General features: G+C 40.6%; 1 protein-coding gene across 4 annotated transcripts in view; it reads right to left on the bottom strand.

The window, feature by feature from the left end:
* The window catches only part of APP (amyloid beta precursor protein), a 193,468-nt gene that overhangs the window by 88,007 nt on the left and 83,754 nt on the right, over positions 1–21,707 (bottom strand). For all 4 annotated transcript variants that reach the window (XM_063150005.1, XM_063150004.1, XM_063150006.1 and 1 more), the window contains exon 4: positions 1,060–1,172. In XM_063150005.1, coding sequence (XP_063006075.1) covers positions 1,060–1,172 — 113 coding nt within the window. The remainder of the gene's footprint in view (positions 1–1,059; positions 1,173–21,707) is intronic.

Below are 21,707 nucleotides of genomic sequence, written 5' to 3'. Positions count from 1 at the left end.
ATGCATTATGCTATTGAAAACTTCGCCTCAAGAGAAAGCAACATTTGAAATACCTCTTACACTGGAAACACACTGTGTCTGGTCTGACATCACTGCCAGTACAGTACCTCCTAGCTTTGTTTGCAAAACAGTCAGTTGGGCATAATTATACCTTAAAGATACAGTGATGTGTGACAGATGAAAAAAGGAAAATGCACAGGGTTGCACAGTGATGATGTCCTTCCAGGCCATTGCCATTTCAAGTATGCAAGTAGTCAAAATGAACCACAATTCCTTTGTGTGAAGGTTGGTGCCTTACATGTTTCATTTAAGTATAAGACAAACAAGAACTAAAAATTTGAAAAGCTGCTGATCCCATTTCAAATTTCATCTCCAGAAGGTGGAACAACGTACAAGCTAAGAGGGTCCAAAAAAACCAGCAACCAGAAATCCTGGAAACTCATCTTAGTTTTTATTCCTAAATCTCTCTGTGTAAGGAAAAAAACTCCAGAACACATTAGCAATTGTAACACTAAGTTTATTTCTATTTTCAGTAAAGCACTGTTAAATTGTAAAAACTCTGTGCCTGCAAAATGCCTTTGGCTAGTCCTTGTTTGATCAGCTCTCCTACCCTTTTCTGCTGAATTTCACAGAGTGCACTCCTTGAGGCCTGTTTGATCTCTGAGGGTACCTGGCATACCAGTATCCATGATAATTACTGGATAATATCCACCCAGGATAATGATTCAAGGTAAATCCTAGGCATTTAGTTCCAGTGCTAACACAGGACAGTGGAGGAAGCAGAAAACACAGTGAGTTTGTGAGTGATTGTGAAGAAAAAAATAATGCTATGAAAGAGGGTCAATGTTCAAAGGTCAATGGTAAGTATTCAGTCATGGTCTCTACTGTGCTCTGACTCCCATTTCCTACCTTACAAAAAATCCCAAAATGTTTCTCACTCAAACATTTGAAAGTATTGCTATTTGTTTTCCATGTTGCTGCTATATTGTAAATAATCCTCAGAAGAGTGACACAGCTTTAAAGAAGGAAGGCAGGAAATTTTAAGACAGATGAATGTACCTCTTTAGCAACAGTATGCCAATGCAGGTGAGTTTCACACACATCCATTCTTTCCTGGTGAAGGAACTTGCACTTGTCTGGCACCAGAAGAGCGTCACTCACAAACTCGCCCACTGAAAGGGAAAAGAAAAGAAATTAACACCCAAGAAATATTACTTTTACTTCCAACATCTCATCCTGTTAAACCTCTAGCTACTCCTAGCAGCTTTTGTGAATGAGTGGCAGGTTTGCAGAGAATGGAACAGTTTCTAGATGGTGCTTCAAATCATGACCATCTTTCAACTTGTCATTGGAAAGGAGCTCCAGCCTTTGATTTCACATATATTTGTTTATGAAAACCTCAGCATAATAAAACTTGCAGGACCCATTGCAGATATATGTGGTGCAACATGAAGTCAGGAGTTGGCAGGTCTAATTCCAGGAAGGGGACTACAGGGGCAGGGAGGGACAACTAAGTTTTGTATCTTAATAGCAGTAGGGAAAGGGTATGAAGTGTTCTACATAAAACAAATGACACCATCACCTTGTTTCAAAGCATTTGAGAATATTTCCATTGATACAGTGATAACAGCAACACAGTCAACTCAGTTATTTTTGCTGCTTCAGCCTCTTCATTGCACCCTCATTTCATCAGCCAGATGAATTCATGTTAGCCCAGAAGGTTGATAAGCAATAGAGCTTATCAGCCAGGAAACAAGATGATTCATGATCACCAGAATACCTGGTCAGATCAAACTGGGCGAAGAGTCTTTTTTTCCCAAGGACATAACTGACCAAAGAGATTGTGCCATCTTTAACAGAAGAACAGAAATTTACAAAGCTTACAAAATGAACACAGCTCACAGCATCAGTACTCAGAAACTCAGGTGCTAAGTAACATGATTTATTAGACTAAACTCATTGTAATTCTGTACAATTCTGATGTTGCAAACTAATAACCCCAAACCTTCTCAAAGATATTTTTTAAAGGGAAAATTACATAGTACTTCAGAGAAGTGTATATACTGAACATATACTGAATTGTGAAAGCACATGACTGAGCTGGTATAGATCAGCTCCCTAAAGCCCACTTGTCTGTAGCCTATAAAAAACTACAGTTTGTTACCTGAAAGAATCAAGATGGTCCAATGGCTATTAGAATGCATTAATAGGTTAACTGATCAAAATTAAATGCCTACAAGCTTACTGTTGAGTAGAGTCATCTCAGGAAGCTGATGAAGTGGCCCTTAAGGCTTGCAATTAAAAAGTCAGTTTTAAAAATAACCAACAACCAATGCATAGGAAAAAGGCAGAATTCAACAAACAAACCTTAGCTATATACCACACCAAGATGTGTATATCACACTAAATTCCTCACTGTATTTCAGTGCCTTTGATCTGAAGCCCTTAAATAGGAAATATTAACTAGTTTCTGTAACTTAGTTAACTAGGGGGAAAAAAAGTTATTTTTATGCTTCCCTAGCACACCCTAATGCTTGCAAATTAACAGAAGCATTTTCCAGAGGTGTCCAAAATTACCTTGCAAAAATGAGTTAGTACACTTTCTGGTAACCCTAAATACAAAATTTGCATTTTCATTTAACAAAGTCTCAGTTCCCAGTGTTGTCACACACCAATCCTGCAGTGAAAGTCACATAAATTTTCAGCTTTTTGCAGACCAGCCTGGCAGATACCTGAACTTTCTCAGGACATAAGTAATTGGCAACTATTAATGCTTTAATTTAGTCAAGTGCCTGAGCAGTGGACAAGCACACAGAGGCTTTGCTGAAGACTCAGGAGTATGAAGATTTCATGCAGAACTGCAGTGTCCTGCAACTGGGGAGGAATAACCCTGGCCACCATCACAGGCTGGGGGCCAACCTGCTGAAGAGCAGCTCTGCAGAGAAGCACCTGGAGTCCTGGGGGGCAACAAGCTGTCCCTGCGCCAGCAGTGCCCTGGGGACCAAGGAGGCCAGTGTGACCCTGGGATGCATTGGGAAGAACATTGCCAGCAGGTGAAAGGAGCTGATCCTGCTCCTCTACTCAGCCCTGCTGAGGCACATCTGGAGCGCTGCGTCCAGTTTTGGGCTACTCAAGACATGAGAGACAGGGAGCTCCTGCAGTGGGTCCTGTGGAGGTTGCAGAGATGAGGAAGGGATGGAGCTTCTCTCTTATGAGGAAAGGCTGAGGGAGCTGGGGCTGTTCAGCCTTGGGAAGAGACGAGTGAGCGGGAACTCCATCAGTGTCTGTCAGTGCCTGCAGGGAGGGGTCAGAGCAGGGACCAGGCTCTGCTCAGTGCTGCCCAGCAATGGGACAAGAGGCCACAGGATGAAACGGATGCACAGGAAGTTCTGTCTGAACATGAGGAAGAGCTTCTTTCCCAGGCACTGACCAGGCACTGGAACAGATCACATAGAGAGGGTGTGCAGTCTCCCTCACTAGAGGTATTCCATAACCACATGGATGCAATCCTGTGCCATCCGCTCTGGGATGATTCTGCTTGAGCAGGGATGTTGAACCAGATGGCCCACTGTGGTCCATTCTAAACTGACCCAACCTATGATTTGGTGAAAAGTAACACAATTGGATGTACCACTGAGTTACATCCACCAAATGGAAGATGGAAAGCTGTCACAGACATGTTTTATGAAAAATCCTTTCCTTAGGATTTTTCCTCCTGAGAAGCTGAGAGGCCTCAGGAACAAAATACAAACAATGATAATCTGCTGCTGTGGAATGCAACAGGTGGATCTGTGATTGGTCTCATGTGGTTGTTTCTAATTAATGGCCAATCACAGTGAGCTCGGACTGTCTGGGTCAGTCACAGGATTTTGTTATCATTCTTGTTCTATTCCTAGCTAACCTTCTGATGAAATCCTTTCTTCTATTCTTTTAGTATAGTTTTAATATAATATATGTCATAAAATAATAAATCAGCCTTCTGAAACATGGAGTCAACATTCTCGTCTCTTCCCTCTTCCTGGGACCCCTGTGAACACCACCACAGAAAGCTGTATGTCCAAAGTTCTGGGTAAGGCAGTTTGGGCTTCAGTGTCATTAAAAGTATGCATGAGTATGCAATAATTTAAAATAAAGCACATTAATTTTTGAGCATCTAATTATATCAACCAACTCATAACAATACACTACAGAAATAGCAGATGTTCAGATGTCAGTGAAGATACTGTGTTAGATCTGATTAGCACACAGAAAATGTGCATTGCTTTATAGAATCACATCGCTTGAAAATAAGGCAACAGCATCTTCACAGCAACCCAAATTCTCATTTCAGATGAGGCTCCATGTTGCAAACAATGGCTGAATTTCACAGCATTTATTGGAACAAGACCTCCTCTGTCTTTTGGAAGGAACAGAGGACCTGGGGAGAAGGATGGCTGCTCATGGTAATACTCCTTCAATATACAGAATTATAGCAAATTAGGTGTGCAAAAATCTAGGCAATAGCAATCACTTGCAACTTCACATGTGATTTCTATTGCCTTCAATTCTATTTTTATTAAAATTAAATTTAACTTTATCCATTATTTAGACATACACAGAGCTAATGTTCTAGAAACCTTTTTCATTCCTTTCACAATAATTACTACCAAAGTTTAAATGCAAAGCTTTAAACTTCTGTTCTATTTTTTTTGTTTCCTTTTAAAATAAATTTATGTTCAAGTAGCAGTGTGACAAACTCAACTGAAGTTATTTGACAACTGGATTGTTTAATTTGCTTAGAGTAATCTAACAGAAACACAAATCAATCAGAAAGAAGCACTTCTAGCACTTTAGGCTTGCAGGCAAGCTTCTGCCTGTATTGTTCCTGTACTTCTTTAACTTTCAATTATGCTGAGTCATAAGATTTCTAGGATTCTTTGCTTTTTTGAGTGAGTAACCCACAGATTACTCTGGGAAAACAAGCACACATGAAGGGAGAGCATCCAAAGAGATGCTCTAAAAATAAGGAAAAACTGAAATACTACTTTTCTTTGCCAGTGCATACCATGACAGAGAGAGCTATGCATTACTACATTTCTTTGACTGATGGAGCAACCCAGAGCAGTGCTGGTTATAATTTCTACTGATGGGATTGCCAAATTCAACTCCAATATTATTTTTAATTCCAACACAGCAATATACTGACTTTGCATCATATTGGGCTGGTCCTCAACACCCTGCCTGTGTTTTGCTTAAGCAGGATCAGCACTTCCCTAGGTGGCAGCACTGCCTTAAAAGCCTCCCTGGCCCCAAGCTGTCCCCTTGTCCTTACCAGCACCTTGCCCCTGATCTCCCAGCAAGTCAGAGTAAACCCTGACCAGACCATGGATGGAGGGCTTGCAAAATTTGTACCAACCACAAAGCATTGGTATCATTACCACCAACAACACTACCTCTGTCTGCCTTATATTTATCACTATTTCACAGTGCTTTTCTGCCTTATTCAGCATCTCCAGTATTTTGATTACAGCTAGAAGTATGTCCTGTGCAGAGGTACTCTAATAATAAACCATGATGGCACCGTTTTTCTCTTGATGAATTTATAAATCCATACATCCTCTCAGGTTATCCAACACACCAGTGTTACAGCTACTTCTGTTCCAGTAGCTCCTCACCCACTTTTGCAGGGAAGGGCTGGTTAAAACCAGACCCTGCTGGCTAACGGGTATCTGGCCATCTGGAGAAAATAGCTCTAAAGGGGAATTCTGAGTAGAGGTTGTGTGACCACATTAAAACTCACCATCATGTGCCCATCATTCATTTAGCTGAAGGCTGCCAACATTCTGCTCAACATCCTGCAAATTGCTTCTTGCTTAACTTTCCATTTTTAACTACACATCACCACAACATGTATTGTGTCAACATAGTAAGTCACATTTGAATTTAATTTTAGAAATATCATCTTTGCCCCCATAACGCCAGTAACCCCCCTCCTGATGTCCAGTTGTCCACTGTGTATGTAGCAGACTTCTTTTATTGCCCCATCCTGGTATGTCACAACAGGTTACCAGCTCACACTGTTCAAAAACAGTTTTGCTGGATGTTATAATGCTACATTTTAATATTAAGTAACTTAATTTCAGTCAAGGACTTTGTGTAATCTGAAAAATTCTCTTGGAACAACAACGGATTTTTTTGCTTTAAGACCAGAAGTTCTGGTCCAGAAATTTCATTTTTCAACACAGCAAATACTAAGAATATCATTAAGAATCAATCTCTAACAAAAGAATTGGAATTATAGTAAAGGCTACCATTCACACAACCTTTAAAATCCTCTGTCTTGGTTTAAAAGACGGGTGTCTGCCAAGAAAGGCAGGAACCTTCCTGGGATGGAAAATATGAACCCCTTCCCTCCAAATTATTATAACTTTGAAATTACAGGGCTATCAGGCAAAGATACGGGAAAAGGAATAACAGTTTGTTACTAGTGTATATAAGTATAACAAGACAAACAAACAGCAGCAATGGCAGGAACAAGAAACAAACCCAGAAACCCAATAAACAATAAAACAATAAACAATAAAATCCCTTCACTCAGCTGTCGAGCCCTTCCCCTTGGGTGCAGTTCTGGTCACGGCCAGCAGGGGCGCTGCTGGCTCCCGGCCAGGCAGGGCAGGTGCGATGATTCCCCTGGGCCTGCAGGGGGCGCTGTGGGGCGCACTCGGCCGCCTCTGCGCATGGCAATGTAAGCTCCAGCAGAGGGAGGGCAAGGAAAGGGCCTTCCTTTCCAGAGAAAGGGGCTTCCTTTCCAAGGAAAAGGGCCTTCCTTTCCAGAGAAAGGGGCTTCCTTTCCAAGGAAAAGGGCCTTCCTTTCCAAGGAAAAGGGCCTTCCTTTCCAAGGAAAAGGGCCTTCCTTCACAAACTCTCAGGCACCAGCCAGTCTCCTGGCTACTCCAGGTGACAAATGGGCTATAGCAGAACCTCAGAGCAGCAGGCTGGAACAGCAGAGGGGAGCGCACCCAGGATGGCAAAACAAAGTGTAGCAAGGACTCCAAAGTTGTGACAGGAGCCTCGGGGCTCTGGGAGGACATGGAGGACATGGAGTTAAAGTGCAGCAAAAAGCCCAAAGCAGCAGCAGGAACAGCAGAGCTGGGCAATGGCAGACAGGCTTCTGCAAGCAGCTGGGAGATGCTTCCTCCAGAGAGGGGGAGGGAGTCAGGGTCCTGTTCCCCGTGAGGCCACGTGCTGAAAAGGTCCCAGTTCAGCCGCTGCTCCTGCAAGCAAAGGCTCACCCAGAAGAAGCAGTGAAGGACAAGAACTCTGCAGTGGCAGTGAATGCCCTGGGCAGCAGCAGTCTGTCACCAAAAGTGGAGCTTGTCACAACAAGCTGCACTCCGATCCAGAGACCCAAACAGGGAGAGGGGACTGAGCCGAACCCCTGACCAAAATCTCCTGGTATCTCTGCACTTTCCCAAGGGAAAGTCCCCCAGCTACCAAGCTCACTCCTCAGCTAAGAGACTGCAACCAACTGCACCTTCTCCCCTGTGGCCGCATCTTTTTTTCTCTTAAGTACTCATTGCTGCAACCTCTTAGGCAACAAATGGGAGAAAATTTCCGAGCGAAAAAAAAGGAAAAAATCCTAACCTCCAACATCTTCTCTAGGAAGAAAAAGGCTCAGTAAGTCTGCATGCTCCTAACAAGATGATTGCCCTATCTGTGCAATGGAAGGTATCAAAGCAAAGTAGTACAAAATAAAAGCACTGTGTGAGATATGGTCCTGATCAGCACACTTTCCAGCCACTCCATAAACTAGATGAAATGTGAATATCCCACCAACATTGAAGAGAAAAAAAAGCAAAGATAAGATGATAAAGGTAATAAAAGAAAATCCATTATAAAACCAAACACCTTCTAGCAGATGGCTGGGCTCCAAACCAAAAAGTAATCATGTTCAGAGAAGTACTTTCAAACAAAGCCTGTGTTAAATTTTGTATGAAGAGGCAGTGCACATGCTGAGGGTCTGGGGCTCAAGGCTTCATTTTCATGTCACCAATGAGAACAAAGGCCTTGCTAAAACATATTTACAAGCTCAAGTGCCTGCACAGTACATATTTGGGAGCATTCAGAGAAATGTGTCACTTCCCTGTGACTTTGTATAGATTATTCAGAACCATCCCACACTCAGCAAGATGCCAACCAAGGAACAGAACAACCCCTTTCCTGTGCTGCTGTCCTGGCTGGGGCTTTGCTCTGCCCTGCTCCCCAGCTCCAACACCTCTGTCACCTCTTGTGCTCACACAGCCACATTTCTTCAGTATGTACTATGTTATGCATACAGTATTACATCTATTTAAATCGACACATAGCTTTAGGAATTTTTATTAAATGTCATGTTTACCTAAATCTTTATGTTTTCTCATTTATAACATTGGTAATTAAAAGTAAGCTGCAATCTGCGTGAGAGAGCAAGCCAAATGCACTGGCCTGAAGTTCAAGGAAACAATGCTTTCTTGAAAATGTTTTTTCTTTTCTTCAGAAGTCCAGAAAAGAAGAGAAGATGCAAAGCACCTAGATACTTTTAAAATTTTTCAGCAAAATGGTTTAGTAAGCACAATTACCTAACAATAAAATGAACCAGCCATAGTGCTCTTCCCTGTATTATACTTGGTACCTACAGATGAAGAGAAGAGGCTGTGCCAGTGAAAATGTGATTTGAAGGAGTTTTCTGCTGTGCCCAGTCCCTGGCATGGCTGTCCTCTGAACTTGGGCATGACACATGTTAAGCCATATAGTTAAAGGTCTTCATTCTAGTTTGAAGGATCTAAACACCCTATAGTAAACAAGGGATTTGTAGAGTTCTTCAATTTGAAATTTAATTTTAAATGGAAGTTACAGGCCTCTCCATAAACCCATCCATCAGCCAACATGAATGCAAGGTAGTGCTGATAAAGTGTGTCTGTGCCCCAGCAGCCTGAAACATCTCTATTTTTCTGACAAGAAGAGGCTTAACTCCTGCCCATAACGCTGCCTCCAAAACCAGCTCTGTAGCAAAACTGTTCCCACTCCCTCATTTTATCTGTTGCCTGTAACATGAATTTCAGTTAGAGACCCACAGCAATGCAGACCTGAATTTGAAGGGCAGGAGCAGAAGTGACAGCATGACCTGCACATCCACCTCTGGTGCACAGAGTGGGAATATCTGCAACTCTTCTTCAGCTCTTCTGTCTTCCAGAGGCTTGGCCAAAACTGTGCTGGTGAAACAGCAAGGCCAAAGGCCTACAAACTGAATCCTGACTTGAGCTGACAGAAGCCATGAGAAAGCTCTTTGTGAGAAGAGAGTTCTGCAGCAGTGAAAAACAACTTCTTCTCCTTGAGAAAAACTTTAAGACCGTGGAAAACAACCTGCTTTCCCTGAGAAAGAACTCTAGGACTGTGATAAACACTAGCAACCTGTATAAACTGCTTCTACACTGTTAGATAGAAAATAAAAACTATCTCTCACAAACAACTTTTTTTGCACATAAACACTGTGAACAATTGAGTGAACAATTAATACAGGGTAACAATTTGTTACTGACTAGTTGGGGATAGACAGGGCATGTTCTTTAAAAACCTTATAAATAGACACGTGTGAAATAAATCAGGATCAATATTTTTCTTCTTTGCACCATAAAAGCGTGTCCTGCATCTTTCAGTATTGAGTGCACAGTGACACAAAACCAACACTGATCTCAATATTTAGCCTTCATCCTTAAAGTACAAGAATTTTTTTTCCATAACTTATAGTTGGAGGGTGGAGGGGAGAGGACTGCTATTGTTCTGTTCCTTAGCAGGCATGGTACCAACCCATCACACATAGCAAAAAATACACTCTGATACAATGACTCTCAAGCAAAAAACCTCCACTGTTCTAGGCTACAAAAGGCAATTATTTGGGACTAGTAAAGCCCTCCTATTAGATTAAGAACTGACTGATAATTCTAGTTGTACTATTTGGTATCATCTTGATGCTCTTGCAATGGTGCTATGAAATCATGACATTTAAGGTACTTTCCACAAACACAGATGGCACGCAACATGCTTAGGACACAACATCAAGGTAAAGAGAACCCTTCTGGAATGGACTCACTGACATCTAAATATCTACATGTGCACCACAAGGAGCTTCAGTGTTGATGTATCACATGATCTACTGTGATTTCTGGCAGCTCCAAATACCTCACATAGAACTCTAGAGTCAAAGGGCTAAAATCCTTTAGGTACAATCCATCAAAGTACACTTGACTGGACTAAAACAATTAACTATAATTAATTTGTGGGGCATACTATGTCTTCATTTCCATAGGGTACCATACATTAAAAAGGTTATTTCTCAAACCTTCTTCCTCCTTCCTCTATAGTTCTTCCATCAGAGACATAAATAGAATTTCAGCTTACTTTGCTATTTTGTTGCCTGACTGAATTATCTGATATAATTGTCTTACTTCCCAGACAGAGCACAAGATCAGATTTGATGCATTATGCCACAAGCAGATAAATGTGTTTACATGCAAGAAGATTCAAATGCACATCACCACACACTGGCATCTTTAGAAACAAAGCAAATAAACATTCTTCAAAAGTCCACAGCACCTCAACAGTTTATTACAACTTTAAGTTCATTTACTTCTCTCATGTTTTTTACTTGTTTCCCAAATCTTCGAGGAAAAATTTTGCTGTGAGTTCAGTAAGATTCCTTTTCTGTCCCTTTTTTTGCTCAGTAATGCAACATCAAAGAGCTGTGATAAAGCCCATTACCACAGCATCATGCCACATGGATTCCTGCTCCTGTCCCACCTTCCTTCTAGGCCTACAAAGTAAAAAACACCATCCCAGAAGTTATCAGTGTGATCAGCAGCAAAGGTCACCTCAAAAAAGGTTTCCTGAGGGATTTTCCCTTCAGTTTTCTTCCTCTAGGCACCCACCGCTCATGCTAGCAAACTTGCTTGCCCTGCACCACAAATCAAGAGTTTGCCTCTCAAACACAATTTACCAAGAAACAGGCTGCAGAATTCACCTTGGGAAGATGACAAATTTCTGGACTGAGTTGTTCTCCCTTCTAATTCGTTGGCACACGTTATATCTGCAATGCTTGGCCTACAAATGAGAATTTGTTGCAAGCACAACCCCTTCCCTCACAATTACATAATCCTGCCTAATTTATTGGAATTCTTGAGTTAAAAAACAGCAGGAGTAATGAAGTCTGGATAGCCTGACTCCATCCTGCCTCAGTCACAGAGCTTTTATGTGATTCTGCCCAAGTAAATTCTCCTCCCACACTGCACTTAATCACTTAATGCTTATTCCCCTCTCTTTCTACAGCCCCAGCAGACTCTTTAGTCCACTTTTTCCTTTCCACTCCATTCTGGCAGTAATTCTGCCTGACAAATCTGTAAGAGAACATGCTCAGCTGCTCTGGAAGGCTGCTAAACACATTGGTGACTGAAGCATTGCTGCTTACAGCGGTAAAAAAGATTATAACGTGAAGGATGCTGTGAGTCAGTGCTTGCTGCAGAGTAATAGGTGGCAAATTTTCGTGTGTTTTCAAGTAGGGAGGTTGGTTTTTTGAGATTCCAGGTCCCACCCTAAACTGACAGCAGCATGTCTGGCTAAAACAGGTTTACTGCAGTGCTATAAATAAAGGCAGCCATAAGAAGTTGGAAGGTGCTGAAAGCCAAGTTAGAAAAGACTGTTTGATCCAGAGTAAGAGGGAATTAACTGGGCTACTCAAATGGGAGGGCAGAATAACCAAATATCTACTGGAAATTATTTGATGTTCAGAAAAGTCAGTAAAATTTACACAAAGGAATAAGCCTGAAAAAAGAACTGTACCAGAAAACTCTAAGGAACAGATCTGAAACATTAAAGGCTTAATGAGACTATTTTGTGAAGATTTACTATGATTTTGCCAAGAACCTTGGGCAGAATTCTGGCCACAACTCAGCAGGAAAAAAAAAATCCAGGAGGAATATAGGACAGTGGTAGCTTCAAAGATAACAGCACTTTTACTTGAAACAAACCATGTGCCCTCAGAGGCTGCTTACACAGTACTGCCTAAGAGATGCAGTTCTATCCCTGCTGTTACGTGTCACTGCCATTCTGTTTGCAAAACATCCTGTCTCTGTATAGCTTTGTACAGCAAGGTGCAGTTAAAGAAACACAAATGTTCCTTAAAACACTGACCACCTCAGCCTGGAAAAGGAAGTGCAAGAGACAAAGAGATAAGAGTATCCTGACCTCCATGTCTCTGAAAATTGTTATGAAAAACAAAACCTGAAATGTTCATAAATATTTCTCCTCCTCCAAAACAGGCAGAACTCTTTTTCTTCCAAAATGAAATGCACACGTCTCTGTCAGTACTTAGGGAGACATGCAGGGTGCAAGACTGCAAAAAACAGGAAACAAAAGGGAAAAGAACCAAACAATTTCTGAACCACACATCATATCTTGAGGTCTTCCTACATCCAAAATGGTGCAGAAGACTCCAGATATCTGGGCATGCTCCTTTCAGCAAGGTAAGATTTTTCTAGTCTTACTCTCCTTTTTCTGACAATGCTTTAAAACAGACCAATTAGTGAGGTAATAAATCCCAGCCCAATGGCTGCTCTTATGAGCAAAGGCTCACCCACAGAAAGGAAGAAGCAGTACAGGACTGGATGCTGGCAGTGACAGTGAATTCTCCCTGCAGTAAGCAACAGCTTGATCATCCTCCTTCCAATGTCGAGAGCAGCTGCCCCCAGGACCTCATCCTTTAGCTGCCCCCAAATCTAATGGTATCTTCCTCCTCAGAGAGAAACTCCCAGAGAAAAAGAAGTGTAGCCAGATGCTACACTGCTCTCCCCACCTTGGTCACCTTTTTTAAGTACCCATAAGCACCCAGTAGTTAGTCTCCTAGCAACTTAAAGGAAAAAATTCTGTAAATAAAAAAGGAAGAAACCAAGCCCCCAACACAGGTTTTCTTCTAAAGAAGCACATTTCCCAAGTACCCCCACATCAGAGGCCAAAAGCACTATCTGGACTCACTAACCCAGGAAGGCTCAAGAAGAGAAAACAGGAATGTCATACATATGGGTGCTGCATGTAGTATTAGTAAAGGACCAGCAATTACCTCAAGAAAGGACCTACTTCATCCTCAGGACAGAAAAATGACATCTAAAATGTCACTGTTAGGTCAGATGTGACATACAGGCGTGATCAGGGTCCAAGAAGAAAAAAGTTTTTATTCTGCATGTTCTCCAGCTTATATACTCTTAACAAAGCATGAGCTTAAGTCATTAACTACATCACAATAACTCATTATATTCATTGGTGCAAAGCAATTAGCATCAATATAATTGGCAATAGTTTTACAGAAATTTAGTAAGGCACATATACACATCTACTTAGGCACCTAGTCTAGCTTACAAAAATGTTCATGTATCTTTTCTAATCTGTCTCCATGCTGATGGCCTTGTCTTCTTCCTTGCTATGGATACACTTGAAAATCACCAACTCTTATTTCTTCTAGTAACTCAGCTTTGCTTGCAGCCCAGCTGTCAAGCCCCTCCTTACTATACACCACTGAAAGTCTTTATGCTAGCATCATTGAGATACTGCTAATTAAAAAAACCCACGGATACTAAGAAAACCTCAGGTGGTGTATAAAATAAAAAAATATTTTGCATAAATGCATTCTCTTCATCACTTTCAGGCTCTTCTTTTATATAAAGTACGCTTGGATTTTTTTCTGATCTATTTTGCATCTCAAAATATTAATTGCCTCTTATGTTGTAGTCATCCAACTTTACTGAGATTCCCTTTATTCCTTGTACTCATGTGCTTTAGTTTTATTCCAATTACACCTTTTTTCATGACTGATGAGCTCCTGTACCCACTGTCAGGCAGGACAATAAATAGATGAGCATGGCATGACTCAAGTTAGGGGAAAATAGAAGAGCCTACTTGCACATGCTAACTCTATAGTAGGAAAGGAATCGGATTATTCAAGGCACACTTCTCCATACTCAGTGAATTTTTAATGAAGTCAGTTTCCACAAATGTCAAGACTGAACTTCCACATATGAAAGACAGCAGCTTTTAAAAAGACAAAAGGCATTTCTAAGAACCTTTAAGGAAATTAACAAAACTGTATACCACGATTTAATAAAGATGACTGATATTGCATGACCCATATTAGTGCTCTTCCTTATATTTAAATATAAACACTAAAAAAAACTTAGTGGTATTTCTAAAGAGCAGATACATTCCAAAACTTTGGGAATCTTGTATTTGTGAATGTTTCCCCTCCCCCCAACTGTCTTCAGGTTTTCAAAAGATGAAATTGTGCCTGAATTTCAGAACATATCAGGCTTCACAAATGGTACCAAATGCACTAATTTTAGCACCCCAGCTACTGACATCACTTTCTGTTACTGCTAAGCTGCACAATGAGCTGCACACCAGCTGTCAGTGTTCCTGCTCCCCCTCTCACAGCAGGCAGCACACATGTTTTGCAGCAAGACCTGCAAATGCAAATCTCCAACCAGTTTAAAATTTCGTGCCCTCCCTCTGGCTGAAGGGATACTTAATGCACTTCACTATGTAAGATGTACTTGGCAAATGGGCTCTGAAACAGCAACACCAACCAGTGAGAAGCAATTTGGATTAATGAATTCTTTAATACCTTACATATTCATACCAGTGACTTGCTAAAGACACCAATCAAATGGAAAGATGGCATAAAGATTAAATGCTTAGGAATTATTCAGTACAACCGGGACCAGTAATCCTGCTGTGCATTATTAAATGATGAGATGTTTCTCATGGACAATTCTTGGTAATTAGAGTAGAGCATCTGGTATTAGGAGTACAGCTAGAGAAGGGCCTGCTTGTCATTGATGTCTAGTGGAAATAATGACCACAGATAGGTGGAAAGAATGAAAATACTTCAGACATTGAAGGTTTGATCATCGAAAGGCATTTCAAATGATAACACTTCAATGAGGAATATAACACCTTTTAAACAAGGACATGTTTACTTCAGCAAGATTTCAATTCTATTCCCCAGCTCCCCCTTCCCAAACACCTTGATATGGCTCATTTTTAAATAAAATTTTTGATTCCTTCTACTTCAGTAGTAAGTTAATCCAATTGTTCCTCTCCTTCTTTCTCTTCTGACAAAGAACAGAAATTACTACAAAATCCAGTTCAGGCAGTTAATGTTTCTGCAATACTATCTTGTGCAAAGGCTATAATGAGTGAACAAGTAACCTTAGAAGGAGCATTTGAAATAAATAACTCCATAAGCAGCAGCTGAAGATCAACTTTGTAGAAATACTTTGTTGATTATTATCACCCTAAGCAATCACTTCCTGTAACATTGCTGAGTCCTGACCAAACTTTCACTGAAACTGTTACCACTCATGAGAGAAGGACTATGCCATTTAGCAGTGACATGGGAAAACAAAAAACTACTCTGAGGCTTTGCAAAGTTTACAAGCTATCTAACTGACAATTACCTGACAAAACAATACTTTGCTCTATACAAAGTAAAGCCTTTACCTATCTCTTAGAAAGAATGACAGTGTGGTCTGGCAGCTCAGCCAGGATGGGACAGCTTGGGAGAAAGAGAAGAGCCTATTGGCACATGTAACCCCAGGAAGATAAAAGCAGTAACCATGCAGACTAAATGCAATATCACAATCAGCATTCAGCCAGCAACACTTTTTAGAAATAAAATATGAATTACTAGCAACAGACAACTAATAAACACTGCCATTTCTTCATGTTAAATTCTGAATGGTTAGTAAGCCAGGTTTTAAGTATTAGAGCAATAGACAACTTGAAACTTGTCTATAGCTACCAGTTTTCCAAAAAACACTTTCATGGTTAGCAGTTTTAAGTTCTCTGATTAATAAACCAGATTAAAATACAAGGTTTAAAGCCAAACCTGACTGATTTACATATTCTAAGACACAGAATCTGAGGGAGCTTTTCCTGATGTGTGGAAAATGCAGAAGCTGCAACCACATTGCAAGAAAGACGCATTGGGGAATTACAGGCTGCCTCACTTCAGTTCCTGGGAAAATCCTTAACCAAGTTCTACTGAAAGCCATTTCTGGGCACATGGGGATAATGATGATGATTAGCAACAGCCAAAACAGATCTAATAATGGTAAACTGTGCATGATCAACCTAACTTGCCTTCTAGGATGAAACAGCAAAATTGGTGAGTTAAGAACAGAGCAGTAGATACCATCCAACTTAACTTTAGCAAGGTATGCAACACCATCTCCCTCTTGTAACATCTTTGTATCCAAGTTGGAATGTTATGGTTTTCATGGATGCAGTCCTAGTTGGGTAAATGTTGGGGTTGGGTTTTTTTCTGTTCTTTCCTTATTACCACTGTGTTGCTAAGAAGCACTGATGGCTGGGTACTTGAGATGGGTGGGGAGGGGAAACTCTTTTGGTTTTTGGGAGTTTCTTTCAGGGGGGCAGACATACCTCGAAAATGGGGGCAGGTGAAAAGAGATGGGGTGGGGGGTGACCAGAACTGCAACAAAGGGGAACATGCCACAGTTGAAAAAGGCCAGGACTGGGTTTGGGTTCTGTTTGTTGATAATGCCACAGTTATTGTTGTTTGTTTGCTTTATTATACATACTAGTAAAGAACTGTTATTCCTGTTCCCATATCTTTGCCTGAGAGCCCCTTAATTTCAAAATTCTAATCATTTGGAGGGAGGAGGTTTATATTCTCCATTCCAAGGGAGACTTTTCTGCCTTCCCTAGCAGACACCTGTCTTGTAAGCCAAGACAGTGAAAAACTGCGCTGTGGAGCTCAATGTGTAATGGCTCCTGGCTGTACTGTACTCACAGCCATACTCTGCCTGGAAGGAAGTAAAAATACCACACCTCAGGGCTTCTTTTTGGTACTAGTTTTGTTTAGTGAATTCTGTCAGTGAGGAGAAGACAGGCTGCCTAATGAGGGGGACAGTACATTCGATTAGAGAAATTACCTGCCTCACTGGGTATGCAAATTTTTTGGACCCACTCCAGGTGTTAAAAACCAGTTTCTAAAAGAAACTATTTTTTTCTACAATGTAAATACAATTTCTGGCTTCTATCATTAAACACACCAAGGGAGGAAAGGGGACTGGATTCTGTTCACCAGGACTCCAACTCTCCTATCTTCAAGGGCAGGATGTCAAAGTTATAACTGTTACTAATGATGGGGCTGAACTGCTCTGAATAACTAAGAAACAAAAGCTCTGTATTGTCACTAACCCTCCCATGAGTGCACTCAATAATACAGAGGTCCCTGTAACATACTTTCTGCATTCAATGAAAGTCAACAATTTCTGTGAATGTGCAATACCACATATATATTTTATATAAATGTTACTACCTACAAAAAAACTTCACCCTCTTTATAATAAAACTGTTTCTCTCCAGTTCACATTGTAAGAATTAACTCAGTGAACACAACAGTAGTTACCAAGAGAAAATGTTACCTGGTAGATGATGTTCAAATTCTATCAAGTTATTAATTCCAACCTGTTTCATTTTTTTATCTTTGTTGTAAATGAGTCATTATGGACAGAAGCCATGTCAGAATTAACAGGTAAGATCATGTTCTGTTGAGAACTGAATCTTGACCTTAAGGAATAATATAAACAATATGTTCCTTGCAAATATTGAGCGACATATAATAATATTTACTACTTGCATGGACTTTATGCTCAGAAACACTGCATAGTGTCATAGTCTAATCCCCAGTATCAGAATGAAGATTTTTTTAAAATTCAATTATCTTGTATCACATCAAGAGATAAAAAATAATGGAGAGAGTAAATGTATTTTAGAGTAAGGTGAGCAACAGTAAGGAATACATCAAACTCTACAAGAATACTAAATATATCATGTTGTAGGCCTACAGAAAGGATGACCAAATAAGAATAAATCAAGATAAAGCACTGGAGTATAACATTTTGTAATATATCTAAAAGGTCTAAAAAAGCTTATTTTTATCATTAAATCCTTTGCAGATTTCTGCCCCTAGTCAAAAGGGTCTAGTTGAACCGTCACTGAAAAAAATGTAATGCCAAAGCATCCATCCCAAATGCATAATACAAAACAAGAATGATATTAAGGAAGATCAGTGCATTATATATTTTTACATACATATTTGACAATATGTATATGAGCTGAAATGTATCTTATGAGTTTCCACACAGAGAAAACATTAGGCTAACAAAAGTTAGCTGAAGTGGGCACTGCTCAAGAGAACCCAAGTTCCATTTGGAGAGTTGCACACAACACAGGGAAACATAGAGCTTTAAGTAACAGGTTAGCGAATCAGGAGCAAAAACTTTTAAAAGCGCAGATGAAAACTGGCATTATGCTGTGCCATTCCTGTGACATCAGCAACAATGCAGCATTGCAGGTAAGCCCCTAGTGGCATTAATAACTAAAAGTGGAGAACAGATATTGCTGACTGGAGGTTATGTACAAATTACCAATGGGACAGGACTGCTAGGAATGTGCCTTGAGCTGTTTTGTTTTCCAGCATCAGTCTCATTACATGGTTATGACAATGGGAAGATGCCAGCAGCTCACATCCCAGGCAGCAGACCAAGAACTTAATGTTACAACTCACTTTATTAAGTTTTTTGCCCAATCACACAAAGCAAAAGCACATTGACAGTAGTTCCATCCAACTATAAGCACATGTACCTTTGATTAAAGCAATGCTTGCTTATTTCAAATAAAATACCTGCTTGTAAGCCTTAAAACACAATGCAGAGAGCTCCATTATTAGGCTTAGAAAATTTTAATCTCTGACTAGATAAACTTTTCTGTAGCTCAGGGAGTTATTCTAGACAAGCATTAATACACAGACCATTGTTCTATTTGTCCTTACTTTTCTACATTTTACATAATTTTTCTGCTGACCTATCTCATGGCTACTGCTTAGCTCTAATCACTGTTCTGCTGTCTCTGAGGCCTGCCTTTTGCAGCTTTCCCAAAACCCTCTGATTCTATGAATTCCCACAATCAGACACAAAATGTGCTCCACTGCAACATCTGTTGGTGGTGCTGCCTCTTCCCCCACATGCCTCTGCCCTAATTGCCCAGGAAGCTGAACTACTCTCTCAAGGCTCCTCTTGAAAGTCACACAGAGGAGACACCTTGCCAACAAACTCATGCTCAGGCCAAGACTGGCCCAACAGGACAGCAAGAAGCCTTGACTGCTTTTGAAGTCAAACTGCTACCTGAAAAACTTCACCAATTAAAGTTGATAAAGATGATGAAAGGACTGGAGCATCTTCCTTATGAGATCCCTCAGAAAGGCTGAGGGAGCTGGGGCTGTTCAGCCTCGTAAGGAGATGACTGAGAAGGGGCTCCATCAGTGTCTGTCAGTGCCTGCAGGGAGGGGTCAGAGCAGGGACCAGGCTCTGCTCAGTGGGGCCCAGCAATGGGACAAGAGGCCACAGGAAGAAAGAGATGCACAGAAGTTCCACCTGAGCATGAGGAAGAGCTTCTTTCCTGTGCAGTGACCAGGCACTGGAACAGATCACACAGAGAGGGTGTGGAGTCTCCCTCACTGGAGACATTCCAGACCCATCTGGATACAACCCTGTACAATGTGCTCTGGCAAAATCATGCCTGAGCTGGGAGGTTGGACCAGAAGATCCATATAGTGCCTTTTAACCTCACCCAGTCTGAGATTCTGTACGTAGGATTTAATTAATTAAATAAGAACTTTGTTTGGACTGTCATGGTTAAAAAGTCTTTTTAAAATATGTTGCCTAACCAAAGTTTCAGATGACAGCTGCCAAAACAGATTTTCAGGTACTTTATTGCAGCATAGCCCTTCCTGCTCAGAAAGAAATCTGAACTTGCTGTGTCAGACAAGAGAGTCAAACAAGCTGATGTTCAAGTTCAGCAAAACAAACACTTTCCTTCTAGCAGTAGTTAAAAAAAAAAACCCTCTTTGCCAAATGAAAGGCCACATCACCACATCAATGAGTTCTTCAGCAAGTTTTCACCAAAGGTGCTATTGTGTCCCATTTTACCCTCAGCTAGTTGTCATGTGATAGATAGAGAATAAGGAAATTCTATGGCAAAGAGACAGATGGAAAAAAAGGGTAGTTTGAGACATCAGTACCACAATAAGGTACCATCTACTGAAATCCAAATTTTAAGAAGAATTTTTGGGCAATCCACATCTTCTAGTGTGGTACACAGGCCAAAACACAATTAAGACACTTCAGATTTTCTCTTGCTACACGCAGTTGAGAACAAAAGGATTTTTGGCCAATGAGCAGTACCATAGACACCTTCCTTACAAGCCATATTGCTGGAAGAAGGGAGAGGGACAACAGGAAGAGGTGGCACCTCAAAGCACCTGGGATGATCTGAAAGGCATCCTCCCAGTTCTCCAGTGTGGAGACAGTACAGTGCAGGCTGTGTTAGTGAACATTTCACTTCAGAGCTGTAGCTCATAACATGCAAAAACTTTCTGTAAACTAGTTCTGTTTTAACAGACCACATAACAATAACTGTACACAAGCAATTGCTCATACATAATAAAACAGCATAAAAGCCTAACTTGAAATTACACCTTCCATTCTTATTAGAGTATAAAAGTTAACCTTGAAATAGCTTGACACAAGAGACATTTTGAGGGCAGTTACATTTGTGAAAAATCGATATAAAATACTATAGCTGCCTATCACTTCAGAGAATTTTACAAGAAAGAAAGGTGCATGGGAATTCAGTATTACTCCTTTATGACATGTCAAATTAACTTGGGGTATCATTGTTACTTAATAAAGGAGAACAAATGAAGCAGTAAAAAGGTTCTGGATAGGCTACAGAAAAACATTAGATTAAGATTCAGTTAGATATTTATTCTAAAATCCTTGTTTCCCAGACTAACTGAAACAAAGTAACACACAAAATGTTTCTTATTTACAGAGTGAGCACAAGGACATGTGGAGGGGAAGTTCACACTGTAACTAGAATTAAGTTTAACTTTTTTTTTTTTTTCGCCAAAATCTGAAACATTCAGATTTAGAAGGAAAAGAAACATGAAAGATTTATTATTTCAGTTTTGTACACTAACAGTACAACATTCATCATGATTTACACATGCTGTGTTTTCAATATTCAAAATCAACCCCAGATTTCAGAGATAAAATCCAAGAGAACTAGAAAAAACCCACAGTGGGTAGCCAATATTTCATGGATCATTGATGAGCCTGGGAGCTTGCATTTTCAATGAACTGTGAAATAAATTTCAAAAGCTTCCTTTTCAGCCATAGGAAGCTGTGTCAGGGAAGGTTTAGGTTAGACACTGGGAAATGGTTTTTCACCCAGAGGAGGGCTGGGCACTCGAATGGGCTCCCCAGGGCAGGTGTCACAGCACCAAGGTGAGAGAGCTCAAGTGTTTTGTTGGGCCCATGGTGGGATTGTTTGGGCTGTTTTGTGCAGGGTCAGGAATTGGACTCAGTGATCCTGATGGGCCCTTTCAACTCAGAATATTTATGATTATAGGGCAAGACATAAACACAGAAAATCTCTGTTGGGTGGATCCAGACAACTGTGGTTACAGGAGCTCATCATAAATAGTTAGTAATCTCCTAATGGATTAAGAGCATTCACATGCCAAAGATAATGACTTGACAAGATAACATATTCAGAAATTA

This window comes from Melospiza melodia, chromosome 2 (assembly GCF_035770615.1).
Source record: "Melospiza melodia melodia isolate bMelMel2 chromosome 2, bMelMel2.pri, whole genome shotgun sequence".
Classification (NCBI taxonomy): domain Eukaryota; kingdom Metazoa; phylum Chordata; class Aves; order Passeriformes; family Passerellidae; genus Melospiza; species Melospiza melodia.
This window is presented reverse-complemented; position numbering and strand designations above follow the sequence as displayed.